Source organism: Ovis canadensis, chromosome 26, assembly GCF_042477335.2.
Source record: "Ovis canadensis isolate MfBH-ARS-UI-01 breed Bighorn chromosome 26, ARS-UI_OviCan_v2, whole genome shotgun sequence".
Lineage (NCBI taxonomy): Eukaryota > Metazoa > Chordata > Mammalia > Artiodactyla > Bovidae > Ovis > Ovis canadensis.
In genome coordinates this window covers 36,963,619-36,988,471 of record NC_091270.1, presented here as the reverse complement: position 1 = coordinate 36,988,471, position 24,853 = coordinate 36,963,619, and the positions used below count along the sequence as shown (strand labels likewise).

The following is a 24,853-nucleotide window of genomic DNA, read 5'->3' as shown; positions in this document are numbered from 1 at the left end:
AATTCCACTCTCCCACACGCTAGCAAAGTAGTGCTCAAAATTCTCCAAGGCACGCTTCAACAGTATATGAACCGTGAACTTCCAGATGTTCATGTTGGATTTAGAAAAGGCAGAGGAACTAGAGATCAAATTGCCAAAATCCGTTGGATCATCAAAAAAACAAGAGAGTTCCAGGAAAACATCTACTCCTGCTTTATTGACTACAGCAAAGTCTTTGACTGTGTGGATCACAACAAACTGTGGAAAATTCTTCAAGAGATGGGAATACCAGACCACCTTACCTGCCTCCTGAGAAATCTGTATGCAGGTCAGGAAGCAACAATTAGAACTGGACATGGAACAACAGACTGGTTCAAAGTTGGGAAAGGAGTACGAGAAGGCTGTATATTATCACGCTGCTCATTTAACTTACATGCAGAGTATATCATGCGAAATGCCAGGTTGGTTGAAGCACAAGCTGGAATCAAGATTCAGTTCAGTTCAGTTCAGTCGCTCAGTTGTGTCCGACTCTTTGCAACCCCATGAATTGCAGCACGCCAGGCCTCCCTATCCATCACCAACTCCCGGAGTTCACTCAGACTCACATCTATCAAGTCAGTGATGCCATCCAGCCATCTCATCCTCGGTCGTCCCCTTCTCCTCCTGCCCCCAATCCCTCCCAGCAACAAAGTCTTTTCCAATGAGTCAACTCTTCACACGAGGTGGCCAAAGTACTGGAGTTTCAGCTTTAGCATCATTCCTTCCAAAGAAATCCCAGGGCTGATCTCCTTCAGAATGGACTGGTTGGATCTCCTTGCAATCCAAGGGACTCTCAAGAGTCTTCTCCAACACTGCAGTTCAAAAGCCTCAATTCTTCGGTGCTCAGCCTTCTTCATAGTCCAACTCTCCCATCCATACATGACCACTGGAAAAACCATAGCCTTGACTACACGGACCTTTGTTGGCAAAGTAATGTCTCTGCTTTTGAATATGCTATCTAGATTGGTCATAACTTTTCTTCCAAGGAGTAAGCGTCTTTTAATTTCATGGCTGCAGTCACCATCTGCAGTGATTTTGGAGCCCCCCAGAATACAGTCTGACACTGTTTCCACTATTTCCCCATCTATTTCCCATGAAGTGATGGGACCAGATGCCATGATCTTCGTTTTCTGAATGTTGAGCTTTAAGCCAAACTTTTCACTCTCCTCTTTCACTTTCATTAAGAGGCTTTTTAATTCCTCTTTGCTTTCTGCCATAAGGGTGGTATCATCTGCATATCTGAGGTTATTGATATTTCTCCCAGCAATCCTGTCTGACCCTCTGCGACCCCTGCGACCCCTGTAGCCTGCCAGGCTCCTCTCTCCATAGGATTCTCCAGACAAGAATACTAGAGTGGGTTACCATTTCCTTCTCCAGGGGATCTTCCTGACCCGGGGATCGAAGCTGTGTCTCCTTCACTGGAGGCAGACGCTTTAACCTCTGAGCCACCAGGGAAGCCCCTGACCAATCTAGACAACATATTAAAAAGACAATATATTAAAAAGTAGAGACACTACTTTGCCAACAAAGGTCCGTCTAGTCAAAGCTATGGTTTTTCCAGTAGTTATGTATGGATTTGAGAGTTGGATCATAAAGAAAGCTGAGTGCTGAAGAAGTGATGCTTTTGAATTGTGGTGTTGGAGAAGACTCCTGAGAGTCCCTTGGACTGCAAGGAGATCCAACCAGTCCATCCTAAAGGAAATCAGTCCTGAATATTCATTGAAGGACTGATGCTGAAGCTGAAACTCCAATACTTTGGCCACCTGATGCGAAGAACTGACTCACTGGAAAAGTCCCTGATGCTGGGAAAGACTGAAGGTGAGAAGAGAAGGGGACATCAGAGGATGAGCTGGTTTGATGGCATCACCGACTCGATGGACATGACTTTGAGCAAGCTTCAGGGGTTGGTGAGGACAAATAAGCCTGGTGTGCTGCATTCCATGGGGTCGCAAAGAGTTGGACATGACTGAGTAACTGAACTATTACATCTCTTTTTAAAATGTGTATTTATGTACTTTCTGTCCAGGTTTTAGTGGCAGTATCCAGGATCTTAGTTGCAGCATGTGGGATCTAGTTTCCTGACCAGTGGTCAAACCGAAGCTTGAAGCCCCCTGCATTGGGAGCACAGAGTCTTAGCCTCTGGACCACCTCTTTTTAAAATGTATATTTATTTATTTGGCTGTCCAGGTTTTAGTTGCAGCATGTGGGATCTTGTTCCCTGACCAGGGATCAAACCCAAGCCCCCTGCATTGGGAGCACAGAGTGTTAGCCTCTGGACCACTAGGGAAGTTAACATTTTATTGTTTGTTAATGGCCTTCCCTTGTGGCTCAGCTGGTAAAGAATTCACCTGCACTGTGGCAGACTTGAGTTAGATCTCTGGCTTGGGAAGATCCCCTGGAGAAAGGAAAGGCTACCCACTCCAGTATTCTGGCCTGTAGAATTCCATGGACTGTATAGTTCATGGCTTTGCAAAGAGCTGGACATGACTGAGTGACTTTCACTTTTCAAGAATAAACCATGACTTCTCTAACAATTGATCCCAACTGGCCAGTACTTGATTAATAACTGACAGTCTCCCTAATTTTTGGCCATGCCTCCAACTTAAGACTAATTATGGAAAGCCAAATACGCATTCCTAAGCAGTCACATAAGGAGATCCCCTTTCTAGTTAGCTCACCTATAGCTTTTGTCATGTCTACAGCCTCCAATCACAGCACACCTGAAGCCTTCCTCTCTTTCCACTGCTGTTTCCTACTCTTCTGCCTGCCTTTGAGTCTGTGCACGAGCTCAAGTGATGTCAGCTGGGTCACTTGATGTTGCAATCACCGAATAAGCAGCCTTTGCCTATTTTCATCTGGTTGATCTTGATCTTTATTTCTACAAACCCTAATATATTACTTTTGTGTGTGGATCTTTATGTTGTAAAATTCATTCCATATATTAATATGCATAAATGTCATTAGTTTGTTTCTACTGTTATATGGTGTTACTGTATCACAAATGATTTCTCTATTTTACTGTTGATGGATATTTGGTCTCTTTGCAGCTTGGGCCTTTTTTTAATAAAGCAGCTATCCAAATTTGTACACGTCACTCAGTGAATATATGCTCATGTGGAACTTTGGGATCTTGGTTAGGTGTATTTATCTTTAGCAGATACTGCCAAACAGTTCTTCAAGGTGGTTGAATCCATTTACTCTCCCAGAGGCAGTATAATCTGATAGAATTTTATCCTAACATACCTTTTTTTATGCTTGGAAGTCTTTTAATGATTTTTTTTTTTATGCTGGAAAGTCATTCTTCTCTGCAAAAAGAGTTGTATAAATTGAAATTTTATTTAAACAAACTTCTGTGACCATAAGGCTATATTAAAATTTATGTTTTGTACTGTTATCATTAGTTATTAGTAGTACCCAATTTATCAAAATAACATGTATGATGAATTTGAGAAAACTAATAAACATGAAAAGCAAAACTGTATCGAGAAAACTTTACTTGTAAAGATAAAGCATTTAAAAATTAGTTTATGTACCTGTGGATAAATAATCATTGCTAGGAGATAATATGCAGCATCACTTGTTCTTACTTTAAATTTCTGTTCATGTTACATGCTAAGAAACTATGTTCACAACAAGCAGGAATAGATACTGTTATAGAATAATCTGATCACAGTATCATTCAGTTCTCTGAACTATTTTTGAGTAAAAACGTCCCAAGGAGATCCGAGGGTTGCCATGAGCTAGAAGGACCAGATCCTTACTAATTCCTCAGAGATCTTCTCTATCACCGAAGAAGGCAATTTTCTTATGTATGTCTCTGGTTCCAGGTAGAGCGTTGGATAAACAGGACCCTTGCACATCGCCGGGAGCAGGTGCTGGTTTCAGCAGCAGGTCAGCCTCGGGTTCCTATCGGCGAGCTAGCATGGAGGACCACGCCCTCCGCCGCCGCGCGGGTCTCCCGCAAGTCGCGGGCTGCGTGCGCCGCGCAGCGCGGCTCGCCAGGGCCCCCTGGCCACGCCCACTTCCTGCCTCATCCCGGGTCTTTCCAGGTCTCCTCTCCCGGTGAACCGGATGCGCCGTCAGTTTTCTCCTCAGCGTCCTCCGCTGGTTTCCCACTGCCCGGCGAGGCCGTAGGCATCCACGGGGGCACGGGCAGGGGGCTCCCGGAGGCTGGCCTGGCAGGTATAGGGCGCCGGTAGGAGCTGGGCGCGCACGGTTACCGCGCGTGGAGGAGACACTGCCCTGCGGCGATGGGTGCCAGGGGCGCTCCTTCACGCCGGAGGCAGGCGGGGCGGCGGCCGCGGTATCTCCCCACCGGGAGCTTTCCCTTCCTCCTCCTCCTGCTGCTCCTGTGCATCCAGCTCGGCGGAGGACAGAAGAAAAAGGAGGTAGGGCGAATCCCGTGGGCATTCCTGGGCGGGCCGGGGCGGGTCCGAGTGGGCGAGCCGCGTTGCTAGGCAGATGGGCCGCGGGGCGTGGGCGATGGCTGATTTTGGGGGTGCTGGCGGAGTCTGCGGGCAGGCCTTTGCGCATGTCCTTTGAGCCCCACAGTTTCAAAAGTGGGGTTGCCATGTCCTTCCTCAGAAAACAACGCCAAGCCCCTCGCTCTTCGGTCACGGCGCGCTTTTGACCCTTAGTTGAAGGCTAAGGTTCGGGGCCCCTTAGTCAGTAAAAAGGGGTGTGTTGGATGTGAAAATACCGTTTAGGAGTATTTGAAGCTTGCATCGAAGAAACGGTTTGTTCCTTGTGTTTCTTAGCCTGCGCCCTTCGTTATCCGTTTAGGAGGCAACAGAGCATATTGAGACTGTGTTTAAAGTTATTCTGTGTTTTATTAAACCTTTGTAAAGCTGTATATTTTTCCTTAGGTTAAAATCACGATATAATTGTGCCAGTAACCTCACGTTATTTAGGTTGCACACATTTGTTTGTGAAATTCAGATCACCTGACCTCAGTCTTAGCCCTCTAATAACTTTGATGAGGGGCTTCTCTGGTGGCTCAGTGGTAAAGAATTCGCCTGTCAGTGCAGGAGCCAGAGGAGGCTCGGTTCGATCCCTGGGTCGGGAAGATTCTCTGGAGGAGGAAATGGCGATTCACTCCAGAAGCTTGCTTGGGAAATCCCATGGACGGAGGAGCCTGGTGGGCTTCAGTCGTGGCGTGGCGACAGGACTGAGGAACACAGCAGACACGCACAGCTTTGACGAGGGCGAGGATTGAAGTAACTGACCGTATTTAAAGTAACTGTCTAGTTATTTGTGAATTTCAGTTGTTCTTGGATAACTTTTACCTTGGATGCTCGGTCTATAAGGATTAGAAAAAAAATTAGCAAATGTGAGTAAGGTTTCTAATTGTACGTCGTTTACTGAGAGCATCTCCTCATATTAATGAGGTTTTTTCAAAATGGTTTTTCCCGGTGAAGTTTTATTTACATACACCTGGCTCTAATTCTGGTTTCAAATGTTACGGCAACTTTCTTGATAACTGGGTTGAGAGCGTGAAAAAACATCCTCACACACAATAATTCTGGTTCTCTTTACTCTTTGCTTGAAACAATTTTGGATTAAAATATTTTCTTCCTTTAACTTTTAAAATTTTAACATGAAAATAGGCCTTAGCGAAATTCTTGGTGGAGTTCTGGTAAGATTTTTGGTGAAGAACCGCTGTTAAGACTGTATTTACAAATATAATGATTTCCCCCCTCCTACCACTTGGTATTTATATACATTCTTAGAGTTTTAGATTTCATAGTTTTTCTTGAGAAAAGGAGGAGATTTTGAAAAGTAGTTTTTGTGTGAATTACCAGAGCAGAGGGCAATTAAAACGATGAGGAACTCCAGGAAAATTCTTATGATTTGCCTCCTAGATAGACTTCTGTGACTATGGTTACTTGCACTTGAAAGGAAAAAAAAGCCCCCAAAGAAGTCTGAAAAGTGTACATCTTCAAAAAAGCATCTTAGCATCTCTAAGTATGACTACTTTAACATGTGACAACAAGCATTAATTTAGTATAAGTGGCTTCCCTGGTGGCTCAGTCGGTAAAGAGTCTGCCTGCAATGTGGGAGACCTGGGTTCTATCCCTGGGTTGGGAAGATCCCCTGGAGAAGGAAACGGCAATGAGCATGCGTATTTCTGAAACATAGTCTAGTTCTCTTTCTGATGCTCAGTTACAAAATTATGGTCCTAAACAGACATTTCTCCAAAGAAGACATACAGATGGCTAACAAATACATGAAAAGATGCTTAATATTGCTCATTAGAGAAATGCAAATTAAAACTACAGTGAGATATCACCTCACATCAGTCAGAATGTCCACCATCAAAGTCTACAAACAATAAATGCTGGTGAGGGTGTGGAGAAAAGGGAACCCTTTTGCACTGTTGGTGGGAATGTAAATTGATACAGCCACTAGGGAAGACAGTATGGAGATTTCTTTAAAAAAGCTAGGAATAAAACCACCATATAACCAACCAGTTGCACTCCTAGGCATGCATATACCCCCAGGAAACCGAAATTGAAAAAGACGCATGTACCTCAGTGTTCATTGCAGCACTATTTATAAAGCTACAACATGGAAGCAACCTAGATGCCCACTGACAGAGGAATGGATACAGAAGGTGTGGCACATAGACACAGTGGAGTATTGCTCAGCCATAAAAAGGAGCAACTTTGAGTCAGTTCTAGTGAGGTGGATTAACCTAGAGCCTGTTACACAGAGTGAAGTAAGTCAGAAAGAGATAAATATCATATACTAATGCATATATATGGAATCTAGAAAGATGGTACCGAATTTATTTACAGGGCAGCAATGGAGAAACAGACACAGAGAACGGACTTATGGATATGGGGAGAGGGGAGGAGACGGTGAAATGTATGGAAAGAGTAACATGGAAACTTATGTTACCATATGTAAAATAGCCAACTGGAATGTGCTGTATGCCTCAGGGAACTCAAATCAGGGGCTCTGTATCAACCTAGAGGAGTGGGATGGGGAGGGAGACAGGAAGGGGGTTCAAGAGGGAAGGGACATATGTATACCTATGGCTGATTCATGTTGAGGTTTGACAGAAAACAAAATTCTATAAAGCAGTTATCCTTCAATTAAAAAAAAACAAACTATGGTCTCTTCAAATACTGAGAGAAAAACATTCTTTATTGGAAATACTGAAAAGTGGTTAGTCTCAAGTGTTTTTATTTTTCTAGGACTATTACAGTGTTGTTTTGACCATATGTGGTTGGTTGGCTTGTTTTTTGCTTAGATTAGAACCTGATGCCCAGTATGAGATTTGACACCATTGAACCAGAGAAATATAACAGTTGGAACTTAATTTACTACAATAAATACTACAAACATAAGTGCCAGAACATTTGACTTGGCATGGATGGTGTTTTCTTTCGTGCTGGGGAATCCAAATGGAAACCTCCAGTTGAACCTGGAATCAGAAACTGGACACTGGATGCTTTTAAGGAAGTCACATTTATGACAGTAATAGTTACCATTGTAGGTTTTTTAATAGAACCGATGGTGTGGTTACAGTTCATACCCGGTCTAATTATTTGACATTAAATCACTTAAGTTCCTGAATTTTAGTTATGTTTCTTAAAAATACAGACATAATACCTACATTTCAGTGTTGTTGGGATTAAATAAGACTAAATTTAAAGTGTTTAGTACAGTGCACATAACAAATGATCACTAATTTGGGTGCTGTAATTATGTGTCCTGATTTAAATGAAAGAGGATAGACATAATGAAATCCTGAAATACGTAAAATTTTTCCCTAAGTTAACTGAGTTTGTAATAACTAAATTATGGTTAATGGAATAAATTGTTACTTATTTTATTTTGAAACACTGGGAATTCCAAACTCTTGGATTGTTTGAGAACTTCCCAAAAGGAGGTTTTTATATCATGGAACAGTTGGTGATATGGCTATGTGTGTGTCTGTCTATATTTGTATATACTTATTTGTTTGCGAAGACATTTTCACTCACTAAATATAGTTAGCTTTCCTGTGTTCTTTATTTAAGATATAGTCAAGAGAAATAAGTGAATAGGGAAAGAAAATCAACTAGAGATTTTTATAGTCCATTTCCTTAGTTACATTGAATACAGTCTTGTTAATTGATTTTTAAATCCTCATGTTAAGTGGTATGGATTTGCAGGAGACTTTAGTTTCTTAATATCATTTGCATTTCTGGTGTCTCATGGGTTTCCATTATTTTGACAGTTTCTCTGTTTCTTACATTGTTTAATCAGCTTCATTTAGAATTGTTTCAGTCTGTAATGACTTCTTCTAATAGTATAAAAAGAGCTCAAATTCTGTAATGATTTTTCCATTGGACTTAGTGACTTTGCCACCATCAAAAGTAGCTGCCGTCAGCTCTCCATATCAGTGGATCCTGTATCTGCAGACACAAAGGGCCAGCTGTCCCCCCACCATTTGGTAGGGTAAAGCGCTTGAGTAGTTTCAGATTTTGGTATCTGCTGGATCCTGGAACTAATTTCCATCAGATCAGTTCAGTTCAGTCGCTCAGTCGTTTCTCTTTGCGACCCCTTGGACTGCCACATGCCAGGCTTCCCTGTCCATCACCAACTCCCAGAGTTTGCTCAAACTCATGTCCATTGAGTCGGTGATGCCATCCAACCATCTCATGCTCTTTTGTTCCCTTCTCCTGCCCTCAATCTTTCCCAGCATCAGGGTCTTTCCGTCAGATACTGAAGGACAACTATAATATATATTATACTTTCTGCAAAGCAAATGATTAGCTAACAGGCTAGAACATGTAGATGACAATGAACATGCAATATGAAACATTGAGTGACTCATATTTTTTAAGAGAACTAACAGTATTAGTTGCCTCTGAGATAACTTCTGTAAGCACATTTTACACTAAGATGTATGTATCCAGTATCCAGTTACTTAATACTTTACTGTCTTAGCAAATGGTAAGGAAAGGATGAAACCAAGCAGTGGATTTCGATTTTACCTTTAAGCAGAGAACTTAGGTGGAAGAAATAGCTTGTAAACATATGAGTACAACTTTAAGAAATGCGTAGTAATTATACATTGATATGTATCCACATGTACAGCAGTCATGGTGATGTCAGATTGTTGTGTCGTGTAGATTTGATTTTGTGTATGGTAACTCCTTGAAGAGTAATTGGAAATGACAGGTCTTACTTAGTATGGCCAAAACTGCTTGTCAGTAACGGTGAATGTTTTGCCTGCTGCAGTCTCATGGGTAATGGCAGAAGGCACAGGACTCCTGAGTCACAGCTGGACGGTTTATTACAGCGGTAGAATTGCCAGAATATCAGCATTTGTGCCGGTGACACAGGCCAGCTGACACCAGGAATATAAATTTTGGAGCAGAAGAGAACCTTGAGCTGTGGAACCAGATCTTTCATAATGGGCAGTAAACTTAGCTGGCTTTTCAGCTCTACCGTAAGACAGCATCTTCATTAAAGTAGAAAGTGAACAGAGCTGCTGGGTGTTCTGGAAGGGACCCCATGTCGCAAAGTTGTGTGCTGTCCAGACATCCCTGAAAAGATACTGTAGAACAATGTCAGTCAGTGCCTGTGCTTGCAAGTTACCAGGAAACCTGTGACCTGTCTGCTGACGTAAAGGACCGTACCTTTGTCAAAATGAGCGCTTCAGGATAGCTTTCTGTGCATAGACACAGCACCTGCACGCTCAGTCCCTTGTAGGTGTTTTCTTCACATGGAGGACACGGTGACAGAGCGGACAGCAGCGTGAAACTTGACCCACAGATTCATCAGGTGTTAACCTTTTTTTGACGGGGTCCACATTTACTTGCACATGTTTTCTTTTGACTTAAACAGTGAGTTTGGATGTAAGAGTGATCAGTATGGCTGTGACTACCTTAAGTAGCCTCCAGGTTTTATTGGTATATTAGGCCATGTAAAGAGCCCACTCATTGGAAAAGACCCTGATGCTGGCAAAGGTTGAAGGCAGGAGAAGGGGGTGACAGAGGATGAGATGGTTGGATGACATCATCCACTTAGTGGACATGGATTTGAGCAAACTCTGGGAGATGATGAAGGACAGGGAAGCCTGATGTGCTGCAGTCTGTGGGGTTGCAAAGAGTGAGACATAACTGAGCAGCTGAACAACAACATGATCCAATCCCACCAGAAAATTTACCTTGGGCTTAGTGTCAGAGTAACATTTCTCCTGCTAGAGGACAGGTAGGTCATGAACAGTTGTGTATTTGTCATCTAACACTCTGTGTGTGTGTGTGTGTGTGTGTGTGTGTGTAGTTGTGCTCATGTACATGTGTGGACCAAATAAGTTGTATTTATGTTAATCTCTCTAGTTTTTTTTTTTTTTTCCTATCTATTGGCCAGATTTCTGCTGCTTCTCTAATTGAGCATATCTAAGGGGAAACTGTCCTGGCCTCTGCCCATCTGTTTTCTCATTGCTGTTAACAGTGCTGTTTTATGGGGAACACATTTTAACCTAATTTAGTAATCACTTGCCATATATATATCTTGGTAGCTCTTATGTTTTGCACACTGTACATAAAGGCTGACTTCACATAATTTCTTGCAGAGTTTTACATAGATTTAAGGAGAGCATCTTGCAAAATTCTACACATAGAGATGTAAAACACAGAAAGACTTAGTTTGAATTGTAAAACTTCAAAATAGTATTACGAAGAATAGAGAGTATCTTTTTGTTGTTGTTGTAGTAATAGGTATCTGTCTACCTACCTGCCTGGTTGTCTGCTTCGGTTTAATGTCAGAAAGAAAAAAGTCAGCGTCAACAGTGAGCTTATATTACAGCATGTTTCGCAAATCTGTGATGAAAAGTCCTGACTTAGAAGCATAGCATCCTGAAGCCATTAATGAATTGAGAAAAGTTAAGAAAGAAAGGAAGTATTTTCTAACATATTTGTTACTGCATTTTTAAATTTTTTTTTTGTTACTACATTTTTGGTTGCTTATGTGAAGATACCTATTAATATTTTGATGTTTGAAAGTGGAAAAGGACGTTTCTTTCCCCTGAATGCTACTGTGAGAGCTCAGCTACCTTTAATGAAAAGGGGGACACCACACTATAGATTAGGTAAATTGTGGTATTGATTTTATTTAATGGAACTGTTGTCTGTTTATTTTAGATATGTATTTTTAGAGGTGGCTTAATATTGTTATCAACATGATTTGACTCAACTTTTGGAAAAATTGTGTCCTCTCTGCCCAGAAAAAAGGCAAACCATTGGAAAGTTAGTTCATAGGATTTTTGTGGGTAAAACTTAAGGTACAAAATTGATTACAAATTGTGAACTCTGCTTACTAATATTAAATATTAAGTTGAATGAGAAGCCTTCCTGTAATTTAGTGAATTTAACAAACTTGGGAGTCAGAATTAAGGCTTAAATTGTATCAGGAAATGAAAAAAAGTCAGTGTAGATAGAAGATGTAATGCCAGGCATTTCACTTAAATTGTTTATTATCTTCACAATATCTTGGTGGTTGTGACAGTTTTGTTTGCCTTACCTTTGTCTTTGTTAACAGTATTCCTTGGTTTGATTTGAGTAATAGAAATTGGGACCATCCCAAGCCCTAAGCAGTCATTTTCATTCGTCGAAGATTATCACGATTATCCAGTACCTTTCTAATGGTTGGTTTAGGAGTGAGCATATGATACAATTACGTAGGGTTTTTGGAAGTTTCCTCCTCCTCCTTTATAAAGGACCCAAGATTGGGGTGGGGTTAATTCTCTCTTCCTGTCTTTGAATGTATGTATCAGGATGTGATGCTTGAGTTGCTGAACTCATCTTGAACCACATAAATACAAGCCTGTGGTCAGAACCAGTAAGTTCATGACAGCAGAGTTGAAAAGAGGGAAGAGCCGGTGTACTTGATGGCATGGCTTACCTAGCCTTGTAATTGCTCTACTGTGGACTCCTTGTTGAGTTAACAAGCTTTCTCATTGTTTGTGCTAAGTCACTTCATTTGTGTCTGACTCTTTGCAACCCTATGGACTGTAGCCTGCCAGGCTCTTCTGTCCATAGGATTCTTCAGGTAAAAATACTGGAGTGGGTTGCCATGCCCTCTTCCAGGGGATCTTTTCTGGAGGGATTGAAGCAGCTTCTCTTATGTCTCCTGCATTGAAAGGTGGGTTCTTTACCACTGGCGTGCCTGGGAAGCCCTTCTTATTGTTTACATTTCAAATTGAATTTTCTGATTTTTGTATTTGAAAGCATTCTGCTCAGGAAGGTCATCTTGCATTAAGAATTTTATACATGACTGTACAACTTGTAAGTTTACAGTCTTGCTCCAAAGAACTCTTTCTACACTATGTTTTAGTCACCTAACAATTACTTTATTAAATATTAGTGAAGGACCATTAAGTATATATAGTCATTGCCAATCTTTGAATATCAGTGGTCAGTATTAGAAGTTTGTGTTTGTCTTTGAAGTGAATATTCATGTGTTCCTTTTATTGAAATAATTTCATTTTTATTGTATAAAATGAAATTCTCTTTCTAAAAATTATGTCCAAAATATGGTAGGAAAGAAATTAGGTGTAAATTTGTTACGTGCCTTTAAAGCTATTAGCCCAAGAAGAGTAGAAGAGAGTAAGTATACCTGAAATATTTGCTGTATGCTGCTTTCTATATGAATGTTTAAAAAAAATTACTTATCTCTTTTGCTTCTGCATATGTAATATGTTGGTATGTAACTTAAACATATGTGAAATAAAATTCAGGAAGATATTTTCTTTTAAAAAAGATCTTATTTTAATAAACTCAGTTAACGTTTGAGTTACAATTAAGCAGAAAAACAGGGACCTTTCTCAAAGAGCTGGTTTTGTGCAGTGTTGATTGGTTCATTTTTTTTTTTTTTACAGTGAAATCTTTCAAAGGGAATAAAAGACTTCTCACTCGTGAAAGTGGAGTGGCTTTGTTATGTCCTGTGCTTGTTTTCTGTATGTTTTTTCCCCCCTTTTGGAGCCTTTATGGGGAGAAAGAGTGACTGAGTTAAGGTGTAACAGAATCATAATGGCCCTGTGATTCAGCTTGGCTTCCTACTGAGAGCTGCCTGAGTCATGGGCTTTGATGTCCCATGGACTCCACATTATCAAGAGGATAGTAACTGGATGTGTTTGTGGGGGTGTGGGGGGGGGGTGAGGAGGGTTTAAACACTGCACTGTAGAACGATAAAGCAGGAAAATCTGATTCCAGGGTAAATAACAAAACTGGGACTAGAAAGGAGTTTTCCTGCCGCCAGGGTTGTATTTCCCTATCCCCATGCTCAGTTACTCCTTCCATGTTTCTGCCTCTCCCCTCTTTTTTATTTTGATTACACTATTATTTTGTCTTTCTTTTCATAACTGATCTTTTATGAACTTTAATGATACTTAGAGTTGACCCCTTTGAAAACATAATTTATAAACTTAGGCCATCATTTTCTTTAGCAAGTTGTTTAAATAAATGAACTTAGGCTGAGGGGAGCCTAAAGTCACAAAAGACAGAACTCTGTAACCTACATGAATTCAGAAAGTATGAAAGTTTCTATTCCATCTTTCTTTGCCAAGTGGTGTCTCCTACAATCTCTAACACTAAGTAAAGCATCTTCACACATCTGTTTGCCAGAGTCCGAAATCAGGTCACATTTTACTAGGTTTCAAACCTTTACTCACTTGTGATTTTTTTGCCACCTCTTCCTTCATCCCAGCCCAAGATGTCCCCTGGGACTTTTCTAACCAATGCTGTCTTGGAGGAGTATTGTTTTAAATGCCAGTAAAATGGACTCAGTGTTCTTCTCACGCTGTTGAGCGCTTTTCCTGAGTGAGGCTTTGTCTAACTCTCCTGTTTTAGATCTTGCCACTGGTATATGCTTCTCTCTAGGGTTAACTTAAACAGGTTACTCCTTCTTGTCCATTTAGAATCAGGAATTCCTACCATATGCTTCCCAGGTGGCTCAGTGGATAAAGAATCTGCCTGCAACGCAGGAGACACGGGCTTGATCTCTGGGGCAGAAAGATTCCCTGAAGGAGGGCATGGCAACCCATGACAGTGTTCTTGTCTGGAGAATCTGGTGCACAGAGGAGCCTGGCGGGCGATAGTCAATTGGGTTGTATAGTGTCTCAGAGCTGGACACAACTGGAGTGAATGAGCACGCATGAGCCCTGTGCTCCCATCAATGGTCTGTGTCCTGCTTCTGAATGGCTCTTGGCTGAATTATTGCCTGTTGTCTGTTGTTCCTTTTATTCTGCAAGCCCTTTGAGAAGAAGGGTTGTAGTTTTATTTTTGTATTTCTATCCTCCATATTCAGGCATAGTGCCTTGTACTTGGTAAATGCTTAGTAAGGCTACTTTGGTCAAATTACTTAAGCTCTCCAAGCTTCAACTTCTTTATATGAAAAGTAGAGATAGTCTGTTAGTCCCTGCTATAGAGTTGTGACCCTTCATGGGATAATCCTCTAAAGTATTTAGCATAGTGCCTGGAACATAAGTGCTTAATGAATTGCCAACTTTGGTACTTATGTTAGTGACTGAATTCCCAGGATGTTCTGTGGTTGGTTTTACGTTTCCAAAGTGAATTTTCATGAGTAGCATATATTGATTTGGCATTTCAAAAGAAACTTTTAAAGCCATTTGATGTGCATAATTTTTCATGAATATTTTCTTATGTGACAGATTCTGCTACTAAATTGGGTGTTGAGAATGTCATCATTACTTTCTTCAAATGATTCAAGATTTGGCAGTAACCATTTTATCATGGTTACTTTTCCTACAGCATTTGATAAGTGTCTCAGTATAGCCCTGTGTATGTGTGTCTGTGTCTGTGTACACACTCAGTTGTGTACAACTCTTGGCAAACCTGTGGGCTGTGGCCTGCCAGGCTCCTCTGTCCATAAAATTGTCTTGGCAAGAGTACTGAATGGGTTGCCATTTCCTACATCAGGGGATCTTCCTGACCCAGGGATCGAACTTGCATCTCCTGCATTGGCAATTGGATAGTTTACCACGGTGCCACTTGGGAAGCCCTGTTTGGGTGTAACATATTTAGCGTGCTCTGCACGTCTTAGAATTGGAGGTCTGTTTCCCTCTACAGGTTTCCTTCTGTTGTTGCATTAAATATACTTTCTGTCCCCTTTTCTTTCTCCTCTCCTTCTGGAATTCCTATAATGCAAGCATTGTTCCTTTGATTGTGTCCCATAATTCCTGTAGGCTTTCTTCAATCTTTTGTTTCTCTGACTGGATGATTTCAGTTGTCCTGATTATTTCTTTTCTGTGATTGAGTCTGGTTTTGAAACGCTATTGAATTCTTCTGATCAGGTATTGTATTTTTGTACTCGGGGATTTCTGTTTTTTTTATTTCTATTTTTTTTGTTGATCTTCTCGTTTGGTTGAAGCATTGTGTTCCTAATTTCATTTGTCTGCATGTGCTTGTAGATCAATCAAATTCTTTAAGAAATTTGTCTGACAGTTCTTAGATCTGCACGTTTTTAGTATCTGTTATCAAAGCATTATTAGTCTCCTTTGGTGGTATCATGTTTACCTGATTTTTGTGATCCTTGGTTCCTTACGTTGATATCTGCATATGTGAGTAAATTCTCTCCTTTTCCAGACTTTGAATGTTTGCTCTGACAGAGATAGTACTCCACCAGTCAGCTCATTTTGGGTTTCTGGATTCCTCAGCTCTTACAGAGTTACTTTTATTTTTCAGTGGGTGCTGAATTTTTGTTGTTGAGGGGAGGGAATGATAAAATGAAGGTCGTCTTATGCTGACATGATGCTGACGTCACTCTTCTTTCCGTCTTTTTTGAAAGTTCATCAGCCTTGACTTGTGCGACTTGACTTTACACGTGGCTTTGTAGCAGAATGACGGATAGCAGAGATTGTTGGAATGCCACTGTCAACCTCTGGTGGTTTTTTTGCTATTGATTTTAATTGTCGCCTCTCTTTGGCCTTCAGTTGAAAGTCTGTGGCTGTATAATTTGCTTTCTCATTGTCTTTTCTTCTTATTTTACTGTTGGGTAGTCTTTATAGAGTGGAATGAAACTGTGAAAAGCCCGTAATGTGAATTCTAGCCACATTGTTCATCTTTGCAAATTATTTAGACCACAGTTTCCGTCTTTATAAATTAGAGTAATTCCCAACTTGAAGTTGGTTTGAAGAGGAAATGAAATGTGAACTTTACAAAAGGTTAAGGGTTTAATAAAAGTTAGTTCCAGAAAATGAACTGTGGGTTCCAGGTTCTTTGATATAAACTCTGTGCTCTTGGGCCAGGCACTTAACCTTTTGAAACATCAGTTCGGTTGTAAAATGAGAACATTGAAAAAGATCAGGATGTCTGAATCTAGGTTAAATAGGAAAAGCTTCCCATTGGCCCTCTGAAATTATAAACATTTTTCATTTATATCATAAATGGATTTTTCTGGCATGAGCATCTGTCCTGTTTATTAGATTTTTAAAAAGTTAAAAGCTATTGGATTAAACATTTGCTTAGATCCTTTTTAGAGGGTAAAATTATATGAAATATGATATCTGAATGATTTATGGTAGTTTTGCTAAATAGCAAAGGTTATTTTGTCTTAGAGGTTGAATCTTAGTAATAGTTCTGCTCTGATTTGAATATAATGTCCTTATAAAGAACCTTTACTGATACTAGTTTTTAACCGTTTGAGTTACATGATCCTTAGAGGATAACTAAAACTAATGGTGGCAGAGCTACGTAAGTTCTTTTTATTTGACTGTCAAATAGCAATTAGATTTACATTTGCCTTATCTTTTCCCATTTTAATCTACAAAGCCACAAGTTAAAATAATAAGCTATTTCTGTACGCCACTCTAGTTTTCAATATGGCATAGTTACTATTTCTGTAGTAACTCATGATAGATAAGAAACCTTAAAGAAGTAGTCAGTTTTCTGAGTACCATCATTAGCACCAGTCTCTAGGGTTCGAGATACATATTATCAGAACAGAAAGAACATACTTCATTATCTAAAAAGGAACTGGTGAAGGAAACAGTGGTGTTTTCCTTTGTAAAGTTAGGTTAGCTCTGTGGCATTTTTACATAGATTACAGCCCATTTTTTTTTTTTTGTTTTTGCATTTTCACAGGATTCCTTCATGTCATAATAGATGATCCCAGGGAGCCTTTCAGTATTATTTTACTCATATCTTACCAAAATCTGAACTTCTTTATTGTACGGAGTTCCTAATCTTACTTGTCTGTAAGTAATTACAATCATAACAGAAGTCCTAAGTAGAGGAGACTTTTAAATTTTGTGATTGTTCTTCTGGCTATTGATTTCTTAAATAATGTAATTTTTTTCACATTATGTCCTTTTGGATTATTTTAAGTAGATACAATTGAAGTAAGTGATAGAAAATAATTTTATTTGAGTGTCATCTTCCTAAAAGATGGCACACATTACTGAGTAAAGGGCCATGTCACTGACATTTCTCTGAAATGCGATCTATTGTTCCTTTTTTTCAACAATCATCTGTTGATGAATACTGCATGTCGGATATCATGCTGTCTTTTGGAGGTAAAGTAGTGAATAAGACAGCCACTGTTCTGACATTTTCTGTTGCTCCTAGCCTAGAAGGAGATTCAGACAGGAAAACAGTTATTTATAATGTGGTGTGAGAAATGAATGAACTGGAAACTGATGGGTGCCGTGGTGGTAGGTTAGCACATTGGGGTCAGCTGAAAACTGAAGGTACACATTATTTGTTGTTCAGTCACTAGGTCAGGTCCAAGTTTTTGTGACCCCATGGACTGCAGCACACCACGCTCTTCTGTCCTCCACAATCTCCCTGGGTTTGCTCAGAGTCATACGCATTGAGTCGATAATGCTGTCCAACCACCTCATCCTCTGCTGCTCCCTTCTCCTTTGGCCCTCGTTCTGTCCCAGCATCACGGTCTTTTCCAGTGAGTTGGCACTTTGCATCAGGTGGCCAAAGTACTGAAGCTTCAGCTTCAGCCCTTCCAATGGATATTCAGGGTTGATTTCCTTTAGGATGGAAGGTACACATAGGAAATGATTTAATGAAGGAAGGAGTGTTCTAAGAAGAAGAACTAGTACTGTGAAGGTCCAGAAATATGAAAAAGCACAGCAAATTCAGGGAACTCAAAGTAGGTCGACATGGCTTGGCTTAGAATGCACAGGGTGGGCAGGGTGACAGGGCTTGAGGCTGGAATGGAAGCTGGAGTCAAATCCCGAGGGTCTCTGTGGGCATTGACCTTGAAGTCAGTGGGAGGAATTGAAAGGTTTTAACTTGGAGGTGAGGATGAGGCTCGCATTTAGGAGTATTGCTCTGTCAATGCTGTGGCAATCAGCTTCAGTGGGAATGTGAAATTGGAGGAACAGAGTTGATGGCAGGTTGTGGCAGTGAGAATACAGAGTGGTCACTGGATTTTTGAACTCTGTGAGCCAGAATTGGCAGCTGTTGGTGATCGATTTTGTGTGGGGTGAAGAAGAAGGCAAGAATTAAGGACTCTATTTCTTGGTAAAACAGAAATTCTATTTACTGAAATGGGAAACAAGAGGAAGATGAGATTTTGGAAGGCAGATAATGTTCCCTGCTAAGACTGTGTGTGATACATGGGCAAAATCCAAACTGAGGTGTTTGAGAGGTGGTAGAATGTATGAATACAGATCTTTGATTTGGGCTGAAGATGAAATGGCTTTGGAAATCATTAGCATCAGTGGGAATTGAATTTTTGTTAGTGGTTAAAAATCACCCTGCCAGAGTACGTAGGGTGAAAACAGACAGCAAAGGCAGACCCTCAGGGATACCAGTGTGTCACTGTCGTCCAGAAGGCAGGCTTGCAGAAGAGACCAAGGCTGCGCCACCGGAGAGCTAGGAAGAAGCCCCGCAGAGGGGATGGCACAGAAGAAGAATGTTCCAGCAAGAAACGGGTCAGTGGAGGTGAATGGCAACAGGCTAAACAAAAACTAGTAAGAGCCCTTTGGATTTAGCCAGCACCGTTTGACTGCAGTGCTGAGCCGCCAACTGGAAGGGAGTGAGTGAGTACCTGAGTGGGTCAAGAGGAAGCGGAGACAGCCAGTGCCTCTTCTGCCCGGGCACTTCATGAGGCACTTCCGCCGGGGAAGGATGGAGAGTTAAGTGGGTGGGAGCTGGAGAAGAGGTTGACAGGTGAAGAGAGAAGGTAACCCAGGCAGAGCTAGGTGGGGGGAGGGGAGTGGGAGCTGGAGACTCGGGTGGGGTTAGCTTTACAGGCACTGTGGCAGCTCTCAGAACTGCAGATAGTGGTGGGTTTTCTTCCATGCCCGTGATAGGATTGCAGTTCCCCACTCCTGCGAACTCGGGCTTGGCCACGTGACTGACTTCAGCTCTTGAGATGTGAGCAGAGGTGTCATGTGTCCGTGACAGGCAGAGGCTCCGAGAGTCACTACATGCTCCACCATTGTCTGTTTCCTTCTGGCAGGGGACTGGGAGTGTTTGATGCAGTGGATACTCTCATTATCTGGGTCCTCGTGTGAAGAGGGTGAGCACAGTCTCCCTGCCAGCCCATGAGTTGGCGAAATCCACCTTTACTTTTTAAATGCTGAGATTGGAGCCAGTAGTGCTCTGTAATACAAGCTGTTGGATTGTTTACAAGGAGTAGTGACCTCTCTTACCTTTTGATGAGAGAAGGGGGTGAAAGAAGGGGTACAGTTGCAGGCACATTTGTTCCTTTGGTGGCCAAGACTGTTTCCTCTATGAAATGGAAGGTGAACTGAAAAGGAGGAGTAAGTTGTCTAGGGCAGTGACTAGTCTTAAGTAGCTAGAATAGGCATCAGGTAATTTGCCTAGAATTACCCAGTTTACACAGAATAGGAAAACAAAGAAGCATTGTTAAGTCACAGGAAGGGTCAGATAATTTGAGAAATCATGAGTTTTGTATGATCCTTATTTGATTTTCTTTTCCTGTAACTGACCCAGAAGGGAAACTGCAGGGACAAGAAGTGTAGGCAGTTGGATTGCTTCAGGGTTGGAGGTTTCAGGTGGGAGATGGAAAGAGTGGCAGGGGGAGTTAACAGACATGCTGTGGGATGAGTGACTTGGAAGATAAAAGACTGTCCGTGCTGAGAGGGGAAAGAAGCAAGGCCCCAGTGATAGTGGAGGGTCGAATGTTGTAGGGGAAACCAGAGTGAGGGAACTGGGAGAGCTGGTTTTTGTCATGACTGGGTTATATCAGTTTACCATTGCAGAGGTGAAACTGTACCAGGTGAGACCCTGCTCATAAGGGCTGGAGTTGAGGTTAGTTATTGGAAGTGATGAGGATAAAGAGCTGAAAGGCTAGGAGGTAAGATTGTTTATGTGGACTTTACTCAATACTCAGAGTAAAAGAGAGATGAAGGGTAGTGACTAAGAGTTCCGTAGATGACAGTGACTGAACAAGATGGAGAACTTAAGGTTTTGAAGGTCTGATTCATACAAGAGCAGAGGTTTTTATGTGAGCACACAGCTTCCCTGGTGGCTCAGATGGTAAGGAATCTGCCTGCAATAAGGGAGACCTGGGTTTGAGCCATGGATTGGGAACCTCCTTCTCCCCCCTGGAGGAAGGCATGGCAACCCATTTCAGTATTCTTGCCTGGAGAATCCCAAGGACAGAAGAGCCTTGCAGGCTACAGTCCGTGGGGTCGCAAAGTTAAGGACAGTGAAAGGTTTTCATTTTAGTAGCTCGAGAGGATCTAGTTAAGAGATTAGGGGAATACTCACTGTAGATACAAAAACTGTAAGGAATCAGTTGTGATCTTGAAAATTTTATATAAGCTTTTTCTTTGATTAGGTGGCAGTATTGCAGTTTTAAACTGAGAAATTGTTAGGCAGTTAACAGTAACCTTCATTTCCTCCATATCATACTTCCAAGGTCTCAAACCAATTTCCTGATGTTACAGCATTTTTATGTACCAGATAAATTTTTTCATGTCTGCAGTATTTCATGGATGTATGGAATATTGCTTCTGCTTAAATGATCTTGTAGAAATTTGGCAACATTTTATCCTTTACAAATTGCAGCCTTTTGTGTAAGAGTATTAAATCTAGCTAAATTTCTTACAGACTGTTTCAGCTCTGGATCATTTTATGAGATTTAAGCCAATATGAATTCATATCATTCATTGGTCTCTGATTTAAAATGCATCAATAATAATTGATTTCTGGATATAGATAATCAGAACGATTAATAAAAAGAGGTAAGAACTGATTTTAAGTCAGCTTTCAGACCTAAGAAATTAATGGAAAAAACAGCTGCAGTGACAACTAAGCAGGAGTCTCTTGTCTTCAGAGATTTTGGAGATAAAAACCATCCCCAGCATTTTGTTATAACCAGGGTGTTGTTACAGAATTAACATGGGGGGTTGAGTCCTGTGATGATATACCAACCACTGTTTTCTCATGGTTTTCTCCTGAGACGTTATCATTTGTGGTTTGTATATAATTTGTCTTGTTCTATTACTGAAGTAATCTTAGGAGTGTGCTGTAATAATAGAGCTGCTTTGCAGTGTATCTCTCCATAACACTTATCTCTTCCTCTTAAGATGAATAGTCCCTAGGAGCATTCAGAAATAGGCTGTAAATACAAAGGTGGTTTGTGACTGTATTAGTTTTCTGTTGATGCATAGCAGATGACCACAGATTTAGTGACTAAAAATGTTACCTGTTTTTTTTTTTTTTCTTTGCCTCTCATAGTTTCTACAGGTAACAGATCTGGATTCTCTTCTGAGAGGCTGCCAGGCTGACGTTCAGGTGTGGCTAGGCTGTGTTCTCATCAGGAGCTCTAGAGCCTCTTCTTAACTCACTCAAGTTGTTGGTAGATTTCAGTTCCTGGATGCCGGGGTCCAGCCCCGGTGGATCCAGGGAATTCGAAGCGGGGACGGAGTCAGAGTCTGGGAAAGGACTATTTAATTAGAAATAGAAAGAGATTAGGAAAGAATAGTGTAGTAGGAAAATTAGTGGAGAAAAGAGGCTGAATAACTTGGTTTACGCAGAAAACTAATAAAACCTTGAGACAAGAGGTTTGCACCATCTACGTTAGACCACCGGCGCCCACTTGAATAGTGGAGGGTGCCCCGCCTTGGGCTCCCTCTCACGTGGATCTTAGAAGCCAGGGCAAGTAAGTAGACTTGGCGAGCCTCCACACTCCAGATGGGAATTCAGCCGGAAAAGGGGAGAAAAGAATGACATGGGGGAGCCCAGCATCGGTGCTAGACCCACAACTTTTATTTTCAAAAGTAGCTTATATAACCCAAGTTGTACATAAAGAAATAATGGAATATGCAGACAAGTTGTACATAAAGAAATAATGGAATATGCAGAGTTACGCAGGGGCAGCAGTCCTGACCCTCATTGAGACCAGGCTTTCTTTTTGCATACCTTCCCGTATACAGAAGGTCTCAGGTGGTTTACATTATCTTCTGGCCAAGAGGCCTGTTAACATTTTTATGGCTCTCTTCCTAGATAAATGTCTATCAGCCAGAAAACTCTTTTTCCCTAGAAGTGTTTTTTCTTTACTCTGCATCACCCTCAAAGTACTAAATAAAGTTACATTCCTGTGGAACAAAGGTGCAGTGGGTTATAACAAAGAAACTACTTAACTCAAAGAACTAATGTTGCCAATACCAGGTCTACTACCTGTTTTTTCTATATACCAACTATATCTACAAATAAAAGACATGAAAATTTGGCAGCAAGTATTGGCTCAACAAATGAAACCTTTAATCAGTCCTATTCTAATGATTTTAACTCCTCGGAAGCCCCTACATTCCTAGGATGTTTTAAGCTTCCTGTGCCTCTCACGGTTGGGAGGCTGCAAACAATCACATGCGCAGCTGTAAGAGTACGGCAGGCAGGCTAGAGAGCCATCAGAGGGGTTTTTGGATTGAAACACTTATTATGCCTAGGAGATTTATTATCTAAAAGCTCTAAATTAACTTTTTCCAGAAAAAGGTGGTGGGGGGACAGCCCCCTGTTAATGTCAGAAGAGTAGGTGGAAAGCATAACACAGTAAAGCAGACAGACTCTGGTTTTTTGGGGTGGATGCTCAGGAAATTCCAGGGGGAACCCCTGAAGCCTGATCACGCCCTTGCATTTTGTCAGGCTTCCTTCCTCATGACTTTGCCACGGGCGGGATTCCTCATGCTGGCTCCTGGCACCTGGAATTGAGGAACCTGGTTGTGTATTTTCTTGCTGGCTGTGTTCTCTCCATTCTTGGAGGCCACCCTCTGGTTCTTAGCCATGTGGCTCTCTCCATGGGCAGTTTAAAACGTGGCCATTTGCTTTCTTCCAGGCCAGTAGGCTCGTCTCTCTGATTCTTCACTTTCTTCTACAGTGCTCATCTAATTTGGTCAGGACCACTCAGTATAATCTCCCTTGTGAGTAACTCAAAGTTAACTGACTTTACATCAGCACATGTTTGCTGTATGCTGCTGCTGCTGCTACTAAGTCGCTTCAGTCATGTCAGACTCTGTGCGACCCCAGAGACGGCAGCCCACCAGGCTCCCCTGTCCCTGGGATTCTCCAGGCAAGAACACTGGAGTGGGGTGCCATTTCCTTCTCCAACGCATGAAAGTGAAAAGTGAAAGTGAAGTCGCTCAGTCGTGTCCAACTCCTAGCCACCCCAGGGACTGCAGCCCACCAGGCTCCTCCATCCATGGGATTTTCCAGGCAAGAGTACTGGAGTGGGGTGCCATTGCCTTCTCCTGTTTGCTGTATAAGGTAACATAATTACAAAAGCGCTAGTCCATCACATTCACAAGTCTTGTCCATACTCATGGGGAGGGAATTATATAAGATGATGGGTGTCTGGGGATTATTTTAGAATTCTGCTTACTAACCTAGGTGAGCTTACACTTTGAGATTTTTCTGCACTTTAGAGTGGTGGCTTACAAAATCAACATAGTTATGATAGTCAGTGTATATAACAACATTATTTAATAAAAGATTTTTAGTAAGGCTATAAAGTTGAAGTGATAAAATTGAAGTGACAATAAAATTGAAGTATCAGTTCAGTCAGATGAGCAGGAGTGCAAGAAGATGAACATGCGCTTGTGTGTGTGCGCATGTATCCATCCTTGTTACAGGGATTTGACCTCATGCAGTGGTGGGAGCTCTTTGGTGGGAAGAACAAAAACAAGCTGAAACCTCTGAGGAAGGAGTGAAACCATCCTCCTAGTGATTTTAAAACTCACTTCTGAAATTGCACAGTATGGAGAGAATAGTTATTCATGGAAATAAGTATTTGGAAATGATGAGAATTATTTTAAACAGATCATGTATCTTGCAACCTCAGGATGCCAGTTAAACTGGTAAGTAAGTTTAAGAGTAATTGACATTTTATTTTCTTTTTCACTTGGGAAGATTGCAATTAAAATTAAACATTAATATTCAAAAGAAATTTTCAATCTGTCTGACATAATTGTTGAGTGGAGTATATTTTAAAAATAACATTTCTTCCCATTCAGTGCTGTATAGAAATGTTTCCCTCCCACCCACCCCATTATAGGATAGTCACCATTCCTCTACTTACTTGCGATCTCAAAATAGAAAAATTAAGTTCAGATTTTTTTCCATTTTTATGGCTGATACTTTATATATCTTGGTAAGCCTCATAGCAAGGGACCCTGCATTTCTAAATTGCACTTATTAATATTATAGAGAACGTTGGGGAAATAACCTGCGTTAGGATAGCCATGTTGTTTTTTGAATTAACATTTCTCTGTCAGCTAAAATAAAAAATAAAAAAGTGATTGCTCATCTCATTTGAAATATTCATACTAGCTGCTAACTGGTATTATCAAAAAGTAAACTATGAGATAATCCATGTCTGCTTTATTATTACT

The 24,853-nt window shown here is 41.1% G+C and overlaps 1 protein-coding gene across 9 annotated transcripts in view; it reads left to right on the top strand.

Moving 5' to 3' along the window:
• The first annotated feature begins 3,872 nt into the window (after positions 1-3,872).
• TUSC3 (tumor suppressor candidate 3) overlaps positions 3,873-24,853 on the top strand; it is a 222,802-nt gene continuing 201,821 nt past the window's right edge. For 7 of the 9 annotated variants that reach the window (XR_011253492.1, XR_011253489.1, XR_011253490.1 and 4 more), the window contains exon 1: positions 4,021-4,406. Coding sequence is in view for 4 of the 9 variants with exons in the window: in XM_069573131.1 (XP_069429232.1) it covers positions 4,269-4,406 (138 nt within the window). In the remaining 5 variants the exon portion in view is untranslated. Of the gene's footprint in view, positions 4,407-24,853 lie in introns of all 9 variants that reach the window. The other 2 variants (XM_069573129.1, XR_011253491.1) reach the window with 2 other exon arrangements.